This window comes from Microtus pennsylvanicus, chromosome 9 (assembly GCF_037038515.1).
Source record: "Microtus pennsylvanicus isolate mMicPen1 chromosome 9, mMicPen1.hap1, whole genome shotgun sequence".
NCBI classification, from domain to species: domain Eukaryota; kingdom Metazoa; phylum Chordata; class Mammalia; order Rodentia; family Cricetidae; genus Microtus; species Microtus pennsylvanicus.
Genome location: NC_134587.1, coordinates 16,769,227 through 16,788,243, shown reverse-complemented (window position 1 = coordinate 16,788,243; position 19,017 = coordinate 16,769,227). Strand labels below are relative to the sequence as shown.

Genomic DNA, 19,017 nt, shown 5'->3' with positions numbered 1-19,017 from the left:
GATGTCAAAGGCAGCCATGACTCCTGCAGCCTGGGAAAGCTTCCCAGGTCATGGAACATTGCTAAGTAAATAGACTGATAGAGCCATGTGGCTGACCAGGTGGATGGTGTCCAATCGGGGCAGCTCATAACCATCTATCAGGGAAAGAGAAAGTTCTCTGGGCTGACCTTCACAAAGATGCTCTTCACACTAGCTATTTAGAGATTAAAGATAAAGGGACAGAGAAAGATTAAGCATCGGCGTCATGTTGAAGCCTTGACCTTTGTCCCATGTGTCAAGGTGTAGCTGAATTTCATTACCTTTATCAGAGAAGTTGGGCAGTAGGACACTAAAGAGGTTCAGTGTGGCCACAGCACACAATACAAATAAGAACAGGTTAGAAACAGGATTAGACAGTGGGCCCAGCCCTGGCACCCCAACGACCCCACTGAAATCAGTACTTGAACAGTGATGAAGGATCCATGAAAAAAATTAAGAAATGAATATTATAATCGGACTTGCTTTCAAAACTATTATTTCTGTAAAGAAAGGTGGTCATGATAAGCAAAAGTTTCCAAAGCTCTGGGAAGAGAGGGAAGGAACTAATATATGGTATATGGGAGGGTATTCTTCTGAAAGGGAAAGGATGATATCTACCGACTTTGAACAGTGCTTCCCTCAAATTAGAAAGAAGGGAACAAAGAAGACGGAGAATTAAGAAATGAGCAGTAAGGAGTAGAATGACAATCTCTTCGTTCTTAAAAAGGGAAACTAATTACATCTCTACAAACTGGGAATTACATTTAAACAAAAACAGGCTGGCTGTAAGAAACAGGCTCAAAGGGTCACAGGGGGTAGAAGTCCATTTTTATAAAACGTCCAGAATTTGTAAAGTCATAGGTACAAAGCACAGACGAATGCCTGTCAGCGACTGAGAGGGAGGAAGAGATGAACTGACAGTTTCATGGGGATAGTGTTTCTTTCCAGTGATGAAAAGGTCTGGAAATTACATGAATACAATGGTGGCATTGTCAATGTATTAAATGCCAATAAGTCAATCATTGTAAAACAGCTATTGTGTTGCATGAACTTGACCTCAGCAGCAACATCAAGAACAAAATTTAAGCACATTGTATTTCTAAAAATAGAAGATCAAAAGAGAATAACTAGTTTCTGAGAAGAGTCTCCAGATGCTTATGAGAAAGATGATGCAGCCTGAGCCACTGCAGCGGAAGACAGGTTACAAATAAGTGGATGACCCAAGACTTGTCTTCTCAAGGGGACTTAATAACCAATAAGATGGGGAAGAAGAGTCAGGAACAGAGAAGCTGAGGATAAGATGAACTCTGTGATTGGCCAATATGAGTTGAAAATCTTCAATTTCCAGTGAAGGACAACAGAGAGGAAGGAGCAAGCCCCAACAGAAAACACATGATTCCATTTGGAACAAGCTGAGATTGAGCAGTTTCTAAACTGCACCAATCAACACCTGGAGCAAACAGTTCAGGATGAAGTTCTAGCCCCAGCTTACAATACTGCAGTGGCAGCCATGGAAGCCGATGAGACCACACTGGCCATATGATGAAAACAAATTTAGAGATAAAGCCCTAAAGTGCACAGATATCGAATTCCTACAACAAGCTCTGTAAGCAACTGAAACCGAGAAGGTGTCTCCAGAAGGAAAGGTGCAGCAAACTCTAAAGCCACCAAAATAAAGGCAGAAAAGCCAGTCTTGGGGGATCAGCTGGTCTTCAGCCACACTGCTGAGAATGACTGCCTGTCATCATAAAGAAAAAGTACTCTTCAAATGCTGCAAAACCCAGTAGCATCAAGACTAACAACACAGATGCTAATAAAACAACAACAACAAATCTAGAGGAAGAACTTTGGGCAGCAAAGAAATGAGAAGAAAGAGATGAGGCCGCAAACAGGCTCTTCTCGAATGAGAAACATTGAAATTTGCAGATGTCTCCACCATACCCACCCAACTTAGAAGATTAGTTGTGTAGCCCCCTTAGCATCTCAGAGAAAGCAATATTACTGAGCTATTTAATTTGTGCTGGAAAATCCATGTACCCGTCCTTTTTCTCAACCACGTTCTGAAAGAAAAATCTCTTCTTCGTATTTTCAATTGAAATAGTTTACTCATTCAGGCTGGGTGTGGCAAGTTCATGCCTTTAATTCCAGAAATTAGGAGGAAGGGGCAGGCATAGCTCTGTGAGTTCAGGCCAGTCAGTGTTATAGAATGAGTCCTTGTCTCCAAAATTCATCACCATCATCATCATCTTCATTGTCATTAAAAAGATTCTCCATGTTTGTCATGCAATGTTTTCTCATATGATTGTTCTCCCACGAGTGTCTTACACACCACGTGTACACAGAGTCATTAGGAGCCCCACTGTCTAGAGGACGTTTACTCAAAAAAAGCCTCACCCTGGAAATCTTCTCAGCTTGAGAAAACAGAAGACCCATCAACAGCTGCCAGCTCTGTAAGCCTTTCTTTCTTCTAGTTTTCTTTAAGCCGTATCTTTCAGAGCTGAGGAGACCGTTCAGTTAGCAAAGTGACTGACAAGAAAGAGTCAGGACCTGAGCTTGACTCCCCAGAGCCCACATCGAAAACCTATGGCCAGCAACAGCACACACCTCAAATCCAAACATTGGAGCTAGGAGGATACCTGGGGCATGGTTACCATCCAGCCTTATTCCATCAGAGAGTTCTAAGTTCAGTAAGAGATCCTATCTCAAGCACAATAAGATAGGAAGGATTGAGGGAGACACCCAGAATTGGCCTCTGACCCTCACACACGGATGCATACACAGAGTCAAAGAAACCAAAATCTCCAAATAAGTCTCCAGGATAAGTGCACTTGACTAAGTTCATGTTGAAGGAACTTTCTGCCTCCTCTTCATCTTTCTCAATTAAATTGTCATCATGTATTATGTACTCCATACTTGATGTTGACCCAAATATCTTCCACCATGAAGCCATTTTTCTCTGAATATCTTTTTTTATGATATTTTCTCCCATATCTTTCTCAAGGTGCAGATGTGGTTTTGTAAAGAAGCCCTTATGCTCGGGAACAAAGGCAGGTTCAGCCTAAATGAGGTCATCAAGTCCCCAGTGCCCTAAGAGTCCAAGCCAATGGCCAACAGAGAGTTCCAACTGATCTTAATTTCCTTGGCATAGCACAGAACTGTAATTTAATGCAAAATGGCTCTAAAGAGAAACCAGACACTGGCCAGAGTCTTGCCAAAACACAGTTAAATAACACCAAAATGGCCCTTTCATCTGAATACAGAGCCTCTCATGACCGTGTCTCCCTTCCTAAGAATGAAAGTAATCTTCCACTGTGAATGGGGGTTGACAAAAAAGCATACCAGACTCAGTCCCAGAAAGTTGGTGTGCTTTCTAATTGGCACACTTGTCCTGGGAAGGATGGAAATGCTGACAAGGAGACCAAGAGACAAAGACCAGGACTTACCCTGAGCAAGGGGGATCCAAATTTAGAATGTGCTCATAGAGCTAAAACAATACTCTAATGTTTATCCTGCCCAAGATTTCATCCTGCCTCTTTCAACAGCAGAACCCTCTCTGACAAAGAAGTAGACTTAACAGGTCCAAATTTCTTATATAAATTATCATTTATATTAAATTTTCAGTATGATCTCAGATAGACTCTCACCCACTCCAAAGAATCGAAAACTCCCAGTTTGCTCCCCCACTCATTCATGCATTCATTTTTCTATTTATTAAGCAAAAATTTGAGAGACTACTAAGTGCCAGGAATTTTTTTTAACTTCCTAGAAACTGGGTGTACAAAACTTAAGGCAAGGAGTATGCTCTTGTAAAAGAACAGAATTTTTAGCTCCCATAAAGGGGAGTTTACAACCACTTGTAATTCCAATTCCAGGGAATCCAGTATCCTCTCCTGTATGCCATAGGCACCTGCCCTCCATACACACATGCAGACATAATTAAAAGTAAAATAAATTTTAAAATATTAATACAAGAGCATGGATGCCTTTATAGAACTTCCTATGAGTTAAAGCAATGTGTAAACACACATGTATGAACAGGCCTACTGGGAGATAGCAAGCACTCGGAAGAGAGCTTAAGCTGGGCAAACACAGCAGTTTGGATTGTGAATGTCTCCCAAAAGCCTGGGGATGAAAAGCTTAGTCCCCAGCACGTGGCATCCTTGAGAAGTGGCAGAAACTTGAGATGTGAGGAGGAAGGAAACAGTGGAGCTCTTTAAAATGGATCCTGGCACGGGGGCCCTTCCCTTTTCTGTGCAACTTCACAGCCACCAGGAGGTGAAGAGCTCTGCTCCACCCCACACTCCCCACCATGACATGCAACTCCCCATAGACTCAAGGCCATGATACCAAAAGAACCCGTCCTAACTGTGATCCAACACCCTTTTCTTTCTTACATTGATTATCTCAGGTATTGTGTTACAGTAATAAGATCTGAGCGATAAAAAGGAGGAAAGAGAGTGCTGAACTCATTAGAGAAAATGTTAACCTTTGGGTTCACCTAGGTAAAATTATCTTTCTCTATCAATCAGTCAGCTGCAAACTAGTCAAGCCTCCTAAATTAATACTGGCTAGATTCGTTCATTTTCTAGCTTCTAGATATCTCATTAACACTGCTTGACCAGTAGTGACTGATACTCTTTTACATAAACACATTTTTTCAAACTAATATATGCAGAAAATTTTGGAAGTAAATGGATGATTTTATCAAACCTTGGCAAAACCAATGCATTCATAAGGTTCTTGCATGGTTTTTTTTTCCAGCTTTTTACTTTCATAGAATGCTTGCAAGTATATTTTCTTCAAAAGCATAAGACTTAAGATTTAGTGTGTTCAGTTTGGAGATAATGTTGACCACATGTGGTAGTGCACACATGCCTATAATCACAGCAATCAGGGTAAGGTAGGAAGATCAGACAGAAGCCAGTTGAGCCACACAGCAGAACACTGTTGAAAGAGAAAGGATGAGGGGAGAGAAGAGGAAGAGGAGGAGAGGAGAGTGAACTAGAGTGTCTAACTATATACTTGGAAGTTAATCCCCTCTCACAGAAGATAATCTATCAGAAAAAATTCAACTTTACTCTTCATTTAAATGGAGATATCAATATCATTCTGAAGCAAAACATTAAAAATAAGGACAAAATAAATAAATAAATGGTGGGTTAGAGTGAATAATAGAAATAGCTAAAAAAAAGTCAATTTTTGAAATAATACTAGATTGTTAGACATGGTGGTCCATGATTGTATTCCTAGCACTTAGGAGGTGCAGTTAGCAGAGTCATGAGTTCAAGAACAATCTTGGTTGTGTATAAGGTCTAAGCACAATTCCTCCCCCCAAATGAGAACCTGTCTCATCCTTCACTCAAAGCAGTAATGATAATAAGGATGAGGGGCTAAGACTTCTGACTGTTATGTTGAAATCCTAGGAAGTGCACAGACCTGCTCTGGAAACTGTGTGAGTACACATTTCCCCTCTGGGTTCCAACTCTGGGTGTGATTAAATAAAAATCAAATTAGGAATGTCTAAATTAAGTGTCCTAATGAGCTTCTCTTATGCTTTTGATGAAAGCAAATGATGTGTCCTGCAAAAATCGCTAGCAGCCACTGGCATGGGACATACTTAAATATTTTGTGACAAAATAGGGTGGGAACTGAGCAGAGCTGGAATAAACAGTTCATAATATAATTTGTTAGCATAAAGTTAATCCCAAAGCTAAAATAGGCACAAAGATTGAAAAATCATCAATAAATTTTAATCTTTAGCCTTTATCCAATTTATCCTCAAATCTTTGTAGTTGCAGGAAAAAAATGTTTCATTTAGAAGAATCAATCACTAACTATATGGGATGCTGACGACCACTCAGCATCCCGTATATTCCAGACTGAAGTGCTCATTTTCCCATGAACAGCCATTGCACTCTGCTAAAGGGAGCTACTCAGTCCAAAGCCGGGCATTTCCTAAGCACCCCAGCTGCTGTGATTCAATTCTCAACAATTCTGTAGGCCCCACCTGCCTCCAGGGTATCTAAGGAACGGGCTGAAGGCTTTGCTGCAACTGCCCGACAGCCCGGCTTCTCTCCAGTGCCCATTCCCACCAGTGCTGTCCTAGTTTGCCTTCGATTGCCGAGATAAAACTCTAACCAAATGCAAGTTTGCAAACGGGGAGTTGATTTTAGCATCTAAGTGATGGTCAGTTATCCAGGAAAGCCAAGGCAAGAGCCTGAAGTAGAAACCACAGGTGAACACAGTTTCCTGGCTTGCTCTGCGCGGTTTCTTCAGTTTGCAGTTCTTGAAGTTCTTTCCTACACAGGGACCATGTATCCTGGGGAGGCACTGCTCACAGTGGGTTGAGCCCTCCAACCTCCATCAGCAATCAAGAAAATGCCCCCACACATGTCTAAAACCAGTCTGATGGAGGCAGTTCTTCAGATGAGGCTCCCTCTTCCTGAGTGACTCTGACTCCGGTTGTGCCAAGTTGACCAAAACTAACCAGTACAGGTACTGTTTTCAAATGTGCTCGGCAAAAAGCTTCCCGGAAAGTCTTGCTCAGTACACCAGGTATTTTTAAGCACAGTTTCTCTCAACTGACATTACACCCTATAAGTATATAGTTAACACAGTAAAAAATACATTGAAATCCATGACAAGAGTCTTCTTAAGCACTTAGTGTTTTTCACAGACGAGCCCTTCACTCTTCTCGAGGCTTTGTCTTCCCCCATCAGTCTAGACACAAAACAATTGAAGCCAAAAATTGGAAAATAAGCAAATGGAAAATGAAAAGTGTCATCAGCACTAGGGAGGTAATGTTTATATAGAAAATGAACACCCGATTCCCTCAGATCTCTGAGTCGCCTATTGTCATGTATCTAAGGGGTCTATGTCTTCTTATTGTCATGTGACAAACTCTGGCCTAAATAAGTCACTAGCGACACTAATACTTAGTAATCAATTCTCATGGGGCTGAAGCAAGCAGATCTCTGAGAGCATGAGGCAATGGTCTAACAGCACAAATTGTAGGCTAACTGCACAGCAAGACCCTGTCTCAAATTAAACAAATTAATTAAATTATCAAAGTAAACAAATAAAGCATTTGTCTTGAGCTGAGAGAATTATAGGCAGATAATATTTGCATTTAAGTATTTCTGTGCAGATTTTGGGAATACAAAGTAAGGGCAGAAGGAACTCTAATAGTCCACTGGGCACTTGTCACTTATATGAGAATAATGTGTATTAGAAATATCTCCACTATCTCATTACAGGTGACAAAAGTCCTAAGAACTAAAGTAAATTATTACACTTCTCAAATCCAATTAGTCCTAATATGTAAGTCTGTTTTTGTAAATAGAATACTCTAATAGAACTGCAGTTACTTTTAAATTTTAATAAAACTAATTGATTTTGGTTGAACTATGACAAGACACAATTTGATAAAATTCTGTTTTTGTTATGTATTACCCTTTGAGAATCCATTTGTTCCATTCATTTTCAGCCAAAGAACCTAGGAATAATAAACTGACGATAATCCATTTGGATGGAAAAACAATAAGTAGACCAAACAGATAGAAAGACAAGTCAGATCATGGAAGTGCAGTTAAAACCCAAACTGAGAAATCTGACAGGGTAGAGAAAATAAAGGAAAGAAAGCTTTGCCATGCACACTACTGCAAAGGGACCACAACAATTGCAGGATCTTATGCCAAAACCTAACAGCATATAAAGAGTCAGGGGAGGGTCTCCAAGCACAGAAAGCAGACACACCAAGGGCATTGAGGCAGAAGAAATAAGCTTGATAGTTAGTTCATCACAGACAGGACTCCAAGCACAGTTTCATGAGCTAAGTGCAAATGTAGAGGAGGAGCCACTAGACCAGATCAACTGTGTACAGTACCATAGGCCAAAGGAAGAGATGCTATCTTGACTTTAACTGATCAAAACCTTTTCATCCAGTGGAAGAGATGTGATCTGTATTGTTTGTTTTTCCATAAAGGTTTACTGAGTTTATTTAAGTTCCTAGGCTTGGTTTATGTGGGTCAATAGACTGTTTTGAGCCATGTCCTTTCGTTGTACTTATAAGTTCCTAGTAACCAATGCATAGAAAAATGAATAAAGACAGTCAAATGTAGCCAGGGTCTTTTAAGGTCTCTGCAGGAAGCTTAAAATAGGGTGTTAGGGTCAGAGACAAAGGGAATTGTGTTGAGTCTAGTCTGCCTGGTTCAAGGGCATAGCCAGTAGTAATTAAGAACAGAAAGTAGTCTCCTCCGATTTTGTCCTTAACAACCAAATGAAGGGTTGGAGGGTGGAACATAAGGATTCTGAAGAAGAACTTGGGCTATAGCCAATGCACACTTAAGAAGCTAACCCAAGCTAAGTGTAGACTGGACCTATGGCAAACTCAAATGTTCACATCTAACCTCATATCCTTAGCTCTCAGTTTAAGTACTTGGTTCAGCAACACACCCTTTTGCCTCCCAGATGTGATGACTCCTGGTTCTCTTTTTGATAGTTGACTTGACTTGCTATACCATGTTTGCTTGAACCAGGACTTCCTATTCTCGCCCTTTCCGTGGAGGAGGGACTGTTGCCCTTGTTCCATCACACCTCAAATGTATTCTTTAGCAATAGTGAACATGGAAGAAGCTCAGAAAGGCGTCTAGCGAGAAAAAGAAAGACATCCTCCTATGAATCTTCTGTCTACTACACAGGAGTCATGAGTGACATAAAAGTCATAGGATTCACCTGCCCTGGAACCAAAACAAAATGGCACAGCGCCAAAGCATGGGAAAAATGGGCAGTGGTCTGATACCACATTTGTCAGAAGCAGTAAGATGCTATTATACTGTGGGCGTGTTGGTCCCCACTCTAACATCTTTCAATCACAACACACTAACTCACATCATCCCACGGATACAATGCTAGGCACAGGATGCTGTAAGTTCACAATGCTCTCGAGTTACAAGGATTCCAAAATAACACATACAGTGTTTCGTCTATGCAATCACACATGTGGATAACCCTCAAACTAACTCACTAGTGACCTCTAGGGATGGAGACACTGTAAGCAGATTAAGGAGTTGAAGTCTTCTGTTGCATTCATTTTTCCCTGTGGCTTGAAAATTGTTAAATATAAGACTTCATGAAAGCAAGGAAGTTTCTTCCTGTGCTCACTCTCATTTAGCTTCTAAATTACCTCAGAGTCTTGTTTTCTATTCCTTTGCCAGGGCCAAGGGTCTCTGTTTCCAAGGTTCTCCTTTTACCTGCCCTTTAAGTTTCTTAAAGGTAATTCCTTAGTTTGTTAATCTCTACTTATTAAGTGTGTATATTCACACAATAGAATGTATTACTTATCCATATAAATTAGCATTTTCTCCAAAGCAATATATGAAAGTCTGAGGGATTATTATATTAAGATACACATTTATACTGAATAGTGAATGACTCCAATTTTCCTTCCCCAGACAGAACATAATCTATACCCTGAGGCAAAATCAAAACAGAAGCCAAGCCTCTAAAATGTGAAAAATCAAGATGAACTGAAAAATGTGCCCTCAAAATGAACCAAATGTTGGAGGTAAATAAACTTCCAATTAGAATTCTCTGAAGTGGGTGATGGGCTAGGGAAACTGGAGTGTAACGAGCTATCTGGCTTCTATTGTAAATGAAGGTCAGTTCCACAAGGCGGAGATGACCCAGGCTGACAGTCCCATCATCAGAGGCCAGCATGCTTCATGAAGCTCAAGACAATCTGACCATCTCAGAAGAGTGGCATCAGCAGAAAATGGGCTTCATGTAGAAGACGTGAGTTAAACCACTGGACACTAAAGAGCACAGGCAAAATCAGACAGCTGATTAGTGGTCACCACTGTCACACATGCCTATCAAGAGTTAGCTTTGGTGTACTCTCAGTCACACACTCTAAGGAAGCTCTTTTTGCATCTGGGTTTTTTTTTTCTGTCTCTCTTTGTCATGCCTGCTGAACCTTTCCTTCCTTGAAGACCCTCCCACACACTAGATGAGCATGCAGTGGACAGGTCCTTCTGTCCCCTTGACTACAACTGTTTCAGAGTTGGATAGGCTAGGATAGTATCTCTGCAGACAAAGACTCTTGTCAGTTATGACATACTGAATCACTACTAAGAGAACCGAAGGGCAGCCATTGATGAAGAAGAACACAGAAGCTAAGACAACAAAGTGAAGTTGCAAGAAGCACCGGCTACGTGATGTGTCTGTGAGAGGAAAGAGTGAGATCTTGGTTGCCCTGGTTTTTGTTGACATTCTACTTTGCAGTTCCAGTCTCTCATGAAACCAGTGAACTTTTATACTTTTGTAATAAAACATAACTTTCCCAGCCAGTTCATGTGAGGCTCTGTTTCTTCCAGAGTATCAATACACGGCTAAGATACCGAACAAAGTCCATTTGCAATGTTCCCACCTTCTCTCAACTAAAGTGCTTTCTCCACAGCTTTTCAAAGCCATATTGACAGGCTCTAAAAGTGGCAGAGAAGAGAACAGATGATTTTGTGCACACAGCAAAGAAAACACACAAGGAGTCCATTTCCCCTCTCCTTTTCAGGGATGTTTTTCGTCAAGGACTTCTGCAAGAAGTGAAAATTCTCCACAAATGGTGGTTTTTGAGGACCCATTGAGAAACCTTGGCTCTTACAGACTGCTTTAATCGTGCTGCAATATCTGTGCACTCTACATTCTCCAAAATAACAATGATATTCATCAAGTAGGACCGTTCAAAAGGAGCAAAGGACTGTGATGGAAACAGAGTTGTTTGACATCCTAATAGAAACAAACATTATTTCTATGATTCTTCTCGTAAATGTATATATATTGCATTTCATTTCACATTAAATGGAATTTCGTAGAATAGCTTGGAGGACCTAAATACAATTTAGGATGTTGTTTTCATCTGAAGATAAATTCAGACTTCCAAATAGCTAATTTTCAGACATTTGAAGCATAATCAATATGTAATGTGAATATTTCTTGTGTTGTTCCAACTGAGAAAATTTGATTATGAGTGTTTTCAAATGATACAAAGGAATTATTTTTGTTAAGAAACAATACTATTTGGATTATAGTTCTTAAATGTATTTTTCAGGGCTCACATATAAAAACTAGGCAGAGAGTTACAATGGTAGAATGCCTTAGATTTACTCCAAAATATCCCCACAAAATTAAATTTTTTTTAAAGGAATAGCTGAAGTAAACTAAGCAAACTCTTGATAATCGCTGAGTATGGGAACTATGAGCTTTTGGGTAGACTTTCTTTCTCTGATTTATGCATATTAAAGTAGTGAATATGGAATAGCATACATAAATCCTTTGGACCACACATACAGGCTTGACAGCATATACAGTGGTATAATTATTGGCATCACAATGACATGAGGACTTTTAATTGGAAGATAGAGATCTAGTTATATGTTGTAGGACAATGCTCTTGCACACCATAAAGATTTGTCACTCATATTAGTTTAATAAAATGCTGATTGCCAGTAGCCAGGCAGGAAATAGGAAATAAGCAGGGTGACCAGACTAAGAGAATTCTGGGAAGACAAAAGGCAAAGAGATGAAAGACAAAGAGATGCAGTCACCACGCAGACACAGAGGAAGCAAGATGAGAATGCCTTACTGATAAAAAGTAACAAACCATGTGGCTAAACATAGACAAAGATTATAGGTTAATTTAAGTTGTAAGAGTTAGTTAATAATAAGCCCAAGCTAAGAGGTCAAACAGTTTTTAATTAATATAAGCCTCTGTGTGTTTCTTTGGGACTGAACAGCTGTGGGGCTGGGTGGGACAGAAACTTCTGTCTACAGTTATCTTTTGAACAACATCAACACATTAGAGGAAATTTCCTTAAGATAACCAAGGCAAAGAATATGGAAAACTAATGTCTTAATTATTTGGGAGACAATTTTGTTTTTATGAGCTATATTTGAAGAGACTACAGGGGCTGAGAGTTATGGTACACACACTACTCCCAGCATTCAGAACTCAGGGGCAAGTGGAACTCTGTGAGTTCAATGTCAACCTCTTCTACATAGCAAGTGTCGAGTCATCCAGGGCTACATGGAAAACTTGCCTCAAGAAAGACAAACAGAAAGAAAGAAAGAAAGAAAGAAAGAAAGAAAGAAAGAAAGAAAGAAAGAAAGAAAGAAAGGAAAGGAAAAAAGAAAGAAAGGGAGGAGAAGGGAAGGAGAGAAAGAAGGAGGGAAAGAAAAATGCTGCAGGACAGACTAGAAACCGTATATATCTATCACAGAACACATAAAGATATTATATTCTATTGGATGCACTATAAATACCTTGTGACCTTGAACTCACAATCCTTCTGACTCAGTCTCCTAAATACTAGATTGACAAGGCAGCCTACAATGACCAACTACATTCTAATACTCTCCTGGGATGTTTACCAAGGACCATAAACTGCATGTGAAAGTTGGTTATTAACAATACTAACAAATATGATTTGATATAACTAATTCTTTGATTGATTTTTCATATCAATTTTAGAAAAGCAAAGCCATAGGAAAATCATAGAGTTATATTTTAAAAAAGGGAAAAAGAAAGAAATTCCACATCTTTAGATGAATATTAACAGACAGGGTTAGTTGGACCTGCTGTCTTGTATTGAAGGTAAGGCTGTAGCTAAGAATATTCACAAGAATTTACTACCTACACTAGTTACATGATCCTTGGTCCTTGCTGTCATTGGAGATTTGTACCTCCTGAAAAAACACTACTGTCAAGTCCTGAAAAAATACAATTGCCAAATCCTAGTGACATCACCTTTAAGCACCTAGCATCACTTAGACACAATCTACACGGCAATGAAAGTAGGGCAGTAGATGATGTCAAGCATCCCTCCAAACCCCAGTATTCAGTGACGTAATTTTTCACTGGGTTGAATCTTGAAAATGTCCAGGCACCTTATTCTGCATTAGCTACCCTATACAGACCTGGGAGTCAACCATCCAGAAACCTACACAAACTGTGTCCAAGCTCAAAAATTATTTAAGGCCTGTAAAGCAACACAAGAAATGATTTGGCTGTGAAGATCAAAATCTCTTCCTTTTTTCCTATTCTCCGAGTGTCTTCAAATGGGTCTTTGGCATCCATCAGTAAAGGATAATTTCCTAGCAAATTTCTATCAGAAATTATAAAAGGCATTTCTTTAGATAATGAAAATCATTTTTAATGTAAGTAATTTTCCTGGATCACATATGTTAAAGGAACGAATACTTTAAATAACTATTACTGTCAAACACAAAGAAACAGGCTCATGATTTGATGGGGTTAACATTAAAACAAAGAGGGTGGAAGCTAAAGAAGAGATTTCCATCCTAGTTCTTGTGTTAAAATAATACTGAAATCACACAGCGCTACATGCTTTGGCACATATTACTTGCCAAAGAGATAAAGCCCATCCTATTTGTGGCGCCAGTGTAATATACCAATCACACTCCATGGAAGCATCTCGAGATGGTTTTTTTTTTGGAAGCACACTTGTGGCCTGATTTTGACTGTGGCTTTGAAAGGTCAAATGAAATTTAACGTTTCTAGTCTGGAGTCTCTCAAACCTTTTAGACATTCATTTGTAAATAACAAGTAACGATTCTTTCTTCATTTTTTTCCTAGGGAGAGAACAGAATTTTCTTCCAACATGTCTGGAATGATTTAACAAATGAAAGATGATGCATAAAAAGGTGTCATGTTCCTGTGTTTCGGCCGTAAGTCATATTGGGAGGGGCAATGTAGCCACATACCATCATATACATCATCTCATCCAAAGGCTGCAGATATTGGGGCCAGAAGTACTGTGTTGTAAGGGGGTGGGCCATGCCTGTGTGTGATAAAGGTGCTGAGCCTATGGAAATAACTGATATGGAGAGCCATGAGTACTCAAAGCACCACATCCCAAAGAACTGAGATTGTACAAAGTAATTAAAATAAAAGATCAATTTTCAATGCAAAGTTTGGGAGAGGTAAAAAGGGGAAAAAAAAAGAAGAAAAGGGAAACCTATCTTCTTCTTCGACAATGAGACATCCTCTACAAAATGTTATCAGTCCTTGACCTAGGCAGAGACAGTGGGACACCCCTCAGGAACTGGCACCAGTAAGTCAACCAGCACTAGCTCATAAATTGGCTCAGCCTCCTGTGTGTGTGCAGTGTTTTCTCTCAGGCCGGACACAGGCTGCAAGGGCAGAGAGGAAACCTGTTGAAGTGAGCAACGAGTCACCTTTTCCCTGGTTTTCCATCTTCCTAACTTGAAAAACCATTTCCAATGCCTCTGCCTGATCCGAAGGCACTTCCAGGTCTGAGACCTAGGCACCCTCTTTCTCTTCTAATCTTAGTTTCTTTCCCTTTTTCTGTGATAAAATACTATGATGAAAGCAACTTAAGAGGAAACGGTTTAGTTCAGCTCACAGTTCAAGGTTACAGCAGCAAGGCTTGAGATGGTTAATTACATTGCATCCACGGGAAAGAGCAATGAATGGATGAATGCCTGCCTGCTCAGCTCACTCAGTTTCTCCATCTTATCCAGTCAGGTGTCCCTGCTCAGAGAATGGTCCCACCTCCAGGAAGAAATCTTCCCACATCAGATTAGACCAAATCAAGATAATCCCTGCAGTACGCTCAGAGTCTGGATTTTGTCTAGTTGAAAGTCATCACTAACTGCACCACCCGTGAGCACGAACACACCAATACCTACTCTCCCTTTCAATTCTGAACTCAGCCTGTTCTATCAGAATTTCTTTTAGACAGATGGATCCTGTGTTTATTCATAAAATTAAAAAGAATGTCTTCCCAGGTCACTCTTTCAACCATTCTTCCTCTTTCCAGCCTCTACCCCAGTCACATACCACAGCCTGCTTTGCCAATCACTCCTTGGAGAGCATCTCTACCTGCTTAGGTGTCTACTGTCTAGGATAACGTGAGAAGTGCGTGGTCTTCCATGACTGAAGAAACTGTCTGATAAATCCCTCCAGTTGAATAGTATGCCAACGTCATTCAGATTGTTCCTCACCCAGGATAAAACAATGCAACAGAGCACACATTTAAATCTGTCATCCCTAACTCCATGCCCAAACTCTCAATGTGCTGGGATATTTCAGAAAAGCTATGTGTAGCTTAGCAATCAGACTTCAAATCTTACTCTGATGAGAATAGACCCTCTTAGTCTCTCCCAGCTGCCACCAGGTTCCAACCCTGTCTGGTATATACCAGACAGCCACCGAAAAAGCATTTCCAAATGTTGGACATGATAGTGTGCATCTGTACAGTTGGAGGCATTTAGTTCCCTGGAGCTCATTGGCCAGCCAGTCTAGACAGTGAGAAACATTGTCTTAAAGAAAAAGGTTTTGTGTGTAAGGGGTGGGGTAGAAGATGCATCAGTGGACAAAAGCACTTGTTCTTGTTGCCAAGACTGATGACCTGGGTTTGATCCCTGGGACCCACATGGTGGAATCAGATAGCAAGCCTGAAATCTGTCCTCTGACCTCCACATGAAAATAAACACACACACACACACACACATGGAGAGAGGGAGGAAGGAAAGGAGGGAGGGAGGGAGAGAGGGAGAGAGAGGGATAAATACATAAATGTAAAAACAAGGGACGGAGAGTTTGAGGAAGACACATGACGTTGACTTGGGGTCTCTCCATCCACACATCACAGTGCTTGAACACCTGTGAGACTCCTGCATGCGCATTTCTTGCTATGTCCATTATTGCTGCCTTGCAATAAAAATATGCTTTCTTCCCTTAGTATTTTCTTCTTTTCCCTAAGAAAAACTACATCACCGAACCTATCCGAGGTTTTTTAAAAAAAGGAGGGGGAAAGAAAAGAGAAGAGATGGAAACATGGCTACCTGTCTCCTTCCCTCCCCTCACCACAGTTATCTGAGTGTTGAATTTTATTGTTCCTTCCCTGTAAAGGAACAGGTGGATTTTGTCAAGTGAAGCTGTTCTTTATTTTGCTGGTTCAAAACTGGAATAAGTCCATGAGAAGAGATGAATAATTCTAGGATGTGTTGCTTTTTCTCTCCCAAAATGTATAATCATGAGGCATCGTCTCTTGGATGCTTGGACATTGCAATCTGATTTGTATAAGTTAGACTTAAACAAGAAAGAAAATAGAAAAATAAAAATTCATTTTCTGATCCTTACCTCCAAGTCAGATATCTTCTGCAACTGGAGATTCCAAAATGTAGAACTTACTGGAAAGTATTTTCAGCCCCTGTACTTCAATTACCTTATGCAGTAAGGTAGTGTGTGTATGCATGTGTGTGTTTCTCTCTCTCTCTCTCTCTCTCTCTCTCTCTCTCTCTCTCTCTCTCTCTCTGTGTGTGTGTGTGTGTGTGTGTGTGTGCAGTGTTTATCCACATGTACTTGCCATAGAACCCACTGAGAAGTATGAGAAAATCTTTTGGGACTCAGTTATCTCCTTCTAGCATATGGGTCCCAGGAATGAAACTCAGATCCTCAGGCTAGGCAGCAAAACCCTTCACCTGCTGAACCATCCCTCCATTCCTGCCAGGTTCTTTACAGTGCTCCCTCCCTTGGTAACTGAGGTTAGCATAGGATGAAATGTGTAAGCGGAAAGATATTGTTAAAAGCAAACAAACAGCCAATCCCTACCCACCCACTACTACTGCCCCATCCCTTCAATTTAACATTGAGATTTGAAATTGATAACCTGTCAGCACACACAACTGTCCCATCTACCTAGTGAATGACTGTAGCCGACAAGGACGGTGCACATCTCTCTTACTCTTCCCCAAGATTCTAAGGAATCCTTTGGACATTGACGCTATACAGTTAAGGAAACTGAGGCCCCAAAAGGAAGGTTATCTCTAGAGAACTTCTTCAGCAAGGGTAATGTAGCATGAGTCAAGCAAATTCTCTCTTGATGCTTTATTGAAAAATTCTTTTAAGTCTGCGTGGACTGACACCTCTGAAGACACGAGCATTTTCCAAACCGAGAAGCACATACCTGCTTCTTCCTTGAGTTTGCTCTGGGAAACAGGCCTGCCGACAGCACAGAGGTAATCGGAGAACAGCAGAGCTCAGGAAAGGGGTTGGGAATAGACGGCATTTCCAGAACATCCAGATCGTTCTTTTTTCTCCTACACCAAGAGAACATAGGATGTCATTTACATAAAACCGAATGTAAAATATAACTGCTGTCAGGGGAGAGAGCGTTTGTTAAGGTTAATGGGCCCCACTCTGTGACAATGCTAACACCATACAAGTTACAGGAAAGCGCTATCTCTCTGTGGAGCAAGAGAAAATATGCCGACTAGCACAAATAATTCTGTAGCACCCCCCCCACACACACACACACACCTGGCCAAAAAAAGAGAAAAAAAAATCTCACTAGGCATGATCACTCCATTTCCTGCACTCAGGATTCTCCTGAACACCAATACAGGCCACGTCATGATTTATGCAAACATTACCCCGAGGGATGAGCCATTGCCTGGCGCCTATTAAATTGACAAAATCTGTAAGTTACATCCAATGAACTCATCCCCAGGAATTTTTACTCATCGCTGCTGGAAGTTATGATTTATTAAATATAGATGTGGTTCATCTCGCTTCAAATTTCATTCACAATGTTGCCCACACACAGTCTGTTCGTTTTTTCAAGCGCTTATAGATACTGAACACCAAGGCAATCCTTCTGGGAAGGTAAGTCAATAAAACGTGTTAGCATGAATGTCCGCTCGCCCGCTGGTGAGTTATTTTAACTTGGCTGAAGCCAGAGCACTTTGCAATCCTGACAAAGAAGCCAGAGTGGTATTTGCATGTATGCCTGCAAAGGGCCACAGATTTTTTTTTTTATATATATATACTGTTGTCGCCTTTTTTTCTTTCCTAAAGTATGACAACTCCGAAGGCACTTGGTGCTGATTTCTGTGGAGATGGGAAACCTTTGAAAGCCTCTGCTCTTTCCTGTGGAACATAAAGACTGCTCAAATGTCAATCCTGCTTTGCGTCTCCGGGGTCCCCGGAAGACTCTACGTGGGAGGTGAACGCATTCACGCTTCGGTTTTTGAAGCCCATAGTGTAGTATGAAAAGGGTCACCCAGGAGCTGAGTGTGGTCAGTCTGGAGTGTGGCCTCCTGGTTCACACTAAAGGGCAGAGGTGAGACAGACGGCTCTCCACAGACCCGCGATGCTATTTATAACAGGGCACCTGGAGATCCTGAGACCCTGCTGACCCCGCGGGGGCTGACTCCATGGGAATTGTCTTCAGACACTTTCAAAACTTGGTTGGGTTCTGGGCACACACTCACCCCTGGGCCGCCTCCTCACCCCAGCAGACTGTGAACCCGGACGCCTCTCCCCCTCCCCCCTGCAAGCTGCCTACCTGTCTGCAGCACCGAAGCGGGTCGCGTCGGAGGCGGGCGACAGCGCGTGCAGTCCGGGGACCCGCGCCGGGTCATGGGCGTCGCCCCTGCCCTGGGCAACGCGGCACACCTGCCCGGCCAGCGGCGAGTCCTGGGCAGCCGCCCGGCCCGCGGCGCTCTGCCCACCTTGCAGGGATGTGGTCATGGTCGTCGGCCAGGGGTCTGGGGAGTCATCGACCGCGCGACGACAGTGGGGAAGGGCTGGGTGCGAGCAGTGGCGCTCGGGTGCGAGCAGCGAGCGAGCGCCCAGCAGGTGCGGTGGCAGGGCCGCCTGCGCTCACGGCCGGGGCGGCTGGGACACTGTGGGGCGGGGAGCGGGGGAGGGGCGGGGGCGGAGGAGGAGGGTGGGAACGTGGAGGGTGGGGACCGGGAGGAGCGGTGCGGGGGGCGGGGAGGATGGCGCGCCAGCCTGGCGGGCCCTGCGCGTGGCCCGGGCACTCGGGGGCGCTGGTGTCACTTTGCAGACGCGCGGGGACCTCGGCCTCTGGCTCCTGAGGCCCCATCGCCGCCTTCTCAGGTGGGCAAGCGAGCACAAGGCTGAATCCGGGAGTCCCACGGGCCCAGTGCCACTCT

At 42.0% G+C, this 19,017-nt stretch overlaps 1 protein-coding gene across 2 annotated transcripts in view; it reads right to left on the bottom strand.

The window, feature by feature from the left end:
- Positions 1–18,737, bottom strand: part of Grb14 (growth factor receptor bound protein 14) — a 97,615-nt gene extending 78,878 nt beyond the window's left edge. For both annotated transcript variants that reach the window (XM_075985024.1, XM_075985025.1), the window contains exons 1-2: positions 18,405–18,737; positions 17,025–17,157 (exon numbers count right to left, since the gene is read on the bottom strand). In XM_075985024.1, coding sequence (XP_075841139.1) covers positions 17,025–17,157; positions 18,405–18,589 — 318 coding nt within the window. In that variant the 5' untranslated portion in view covers positions 18,590–18,737. The remainder of the gene's footprint in view (positions 1–17,024; positions 17,158–18,404) is intronic.
- Between the last annotated feature and the right edge of the window lie 280 nt (positions 18,738–19,017).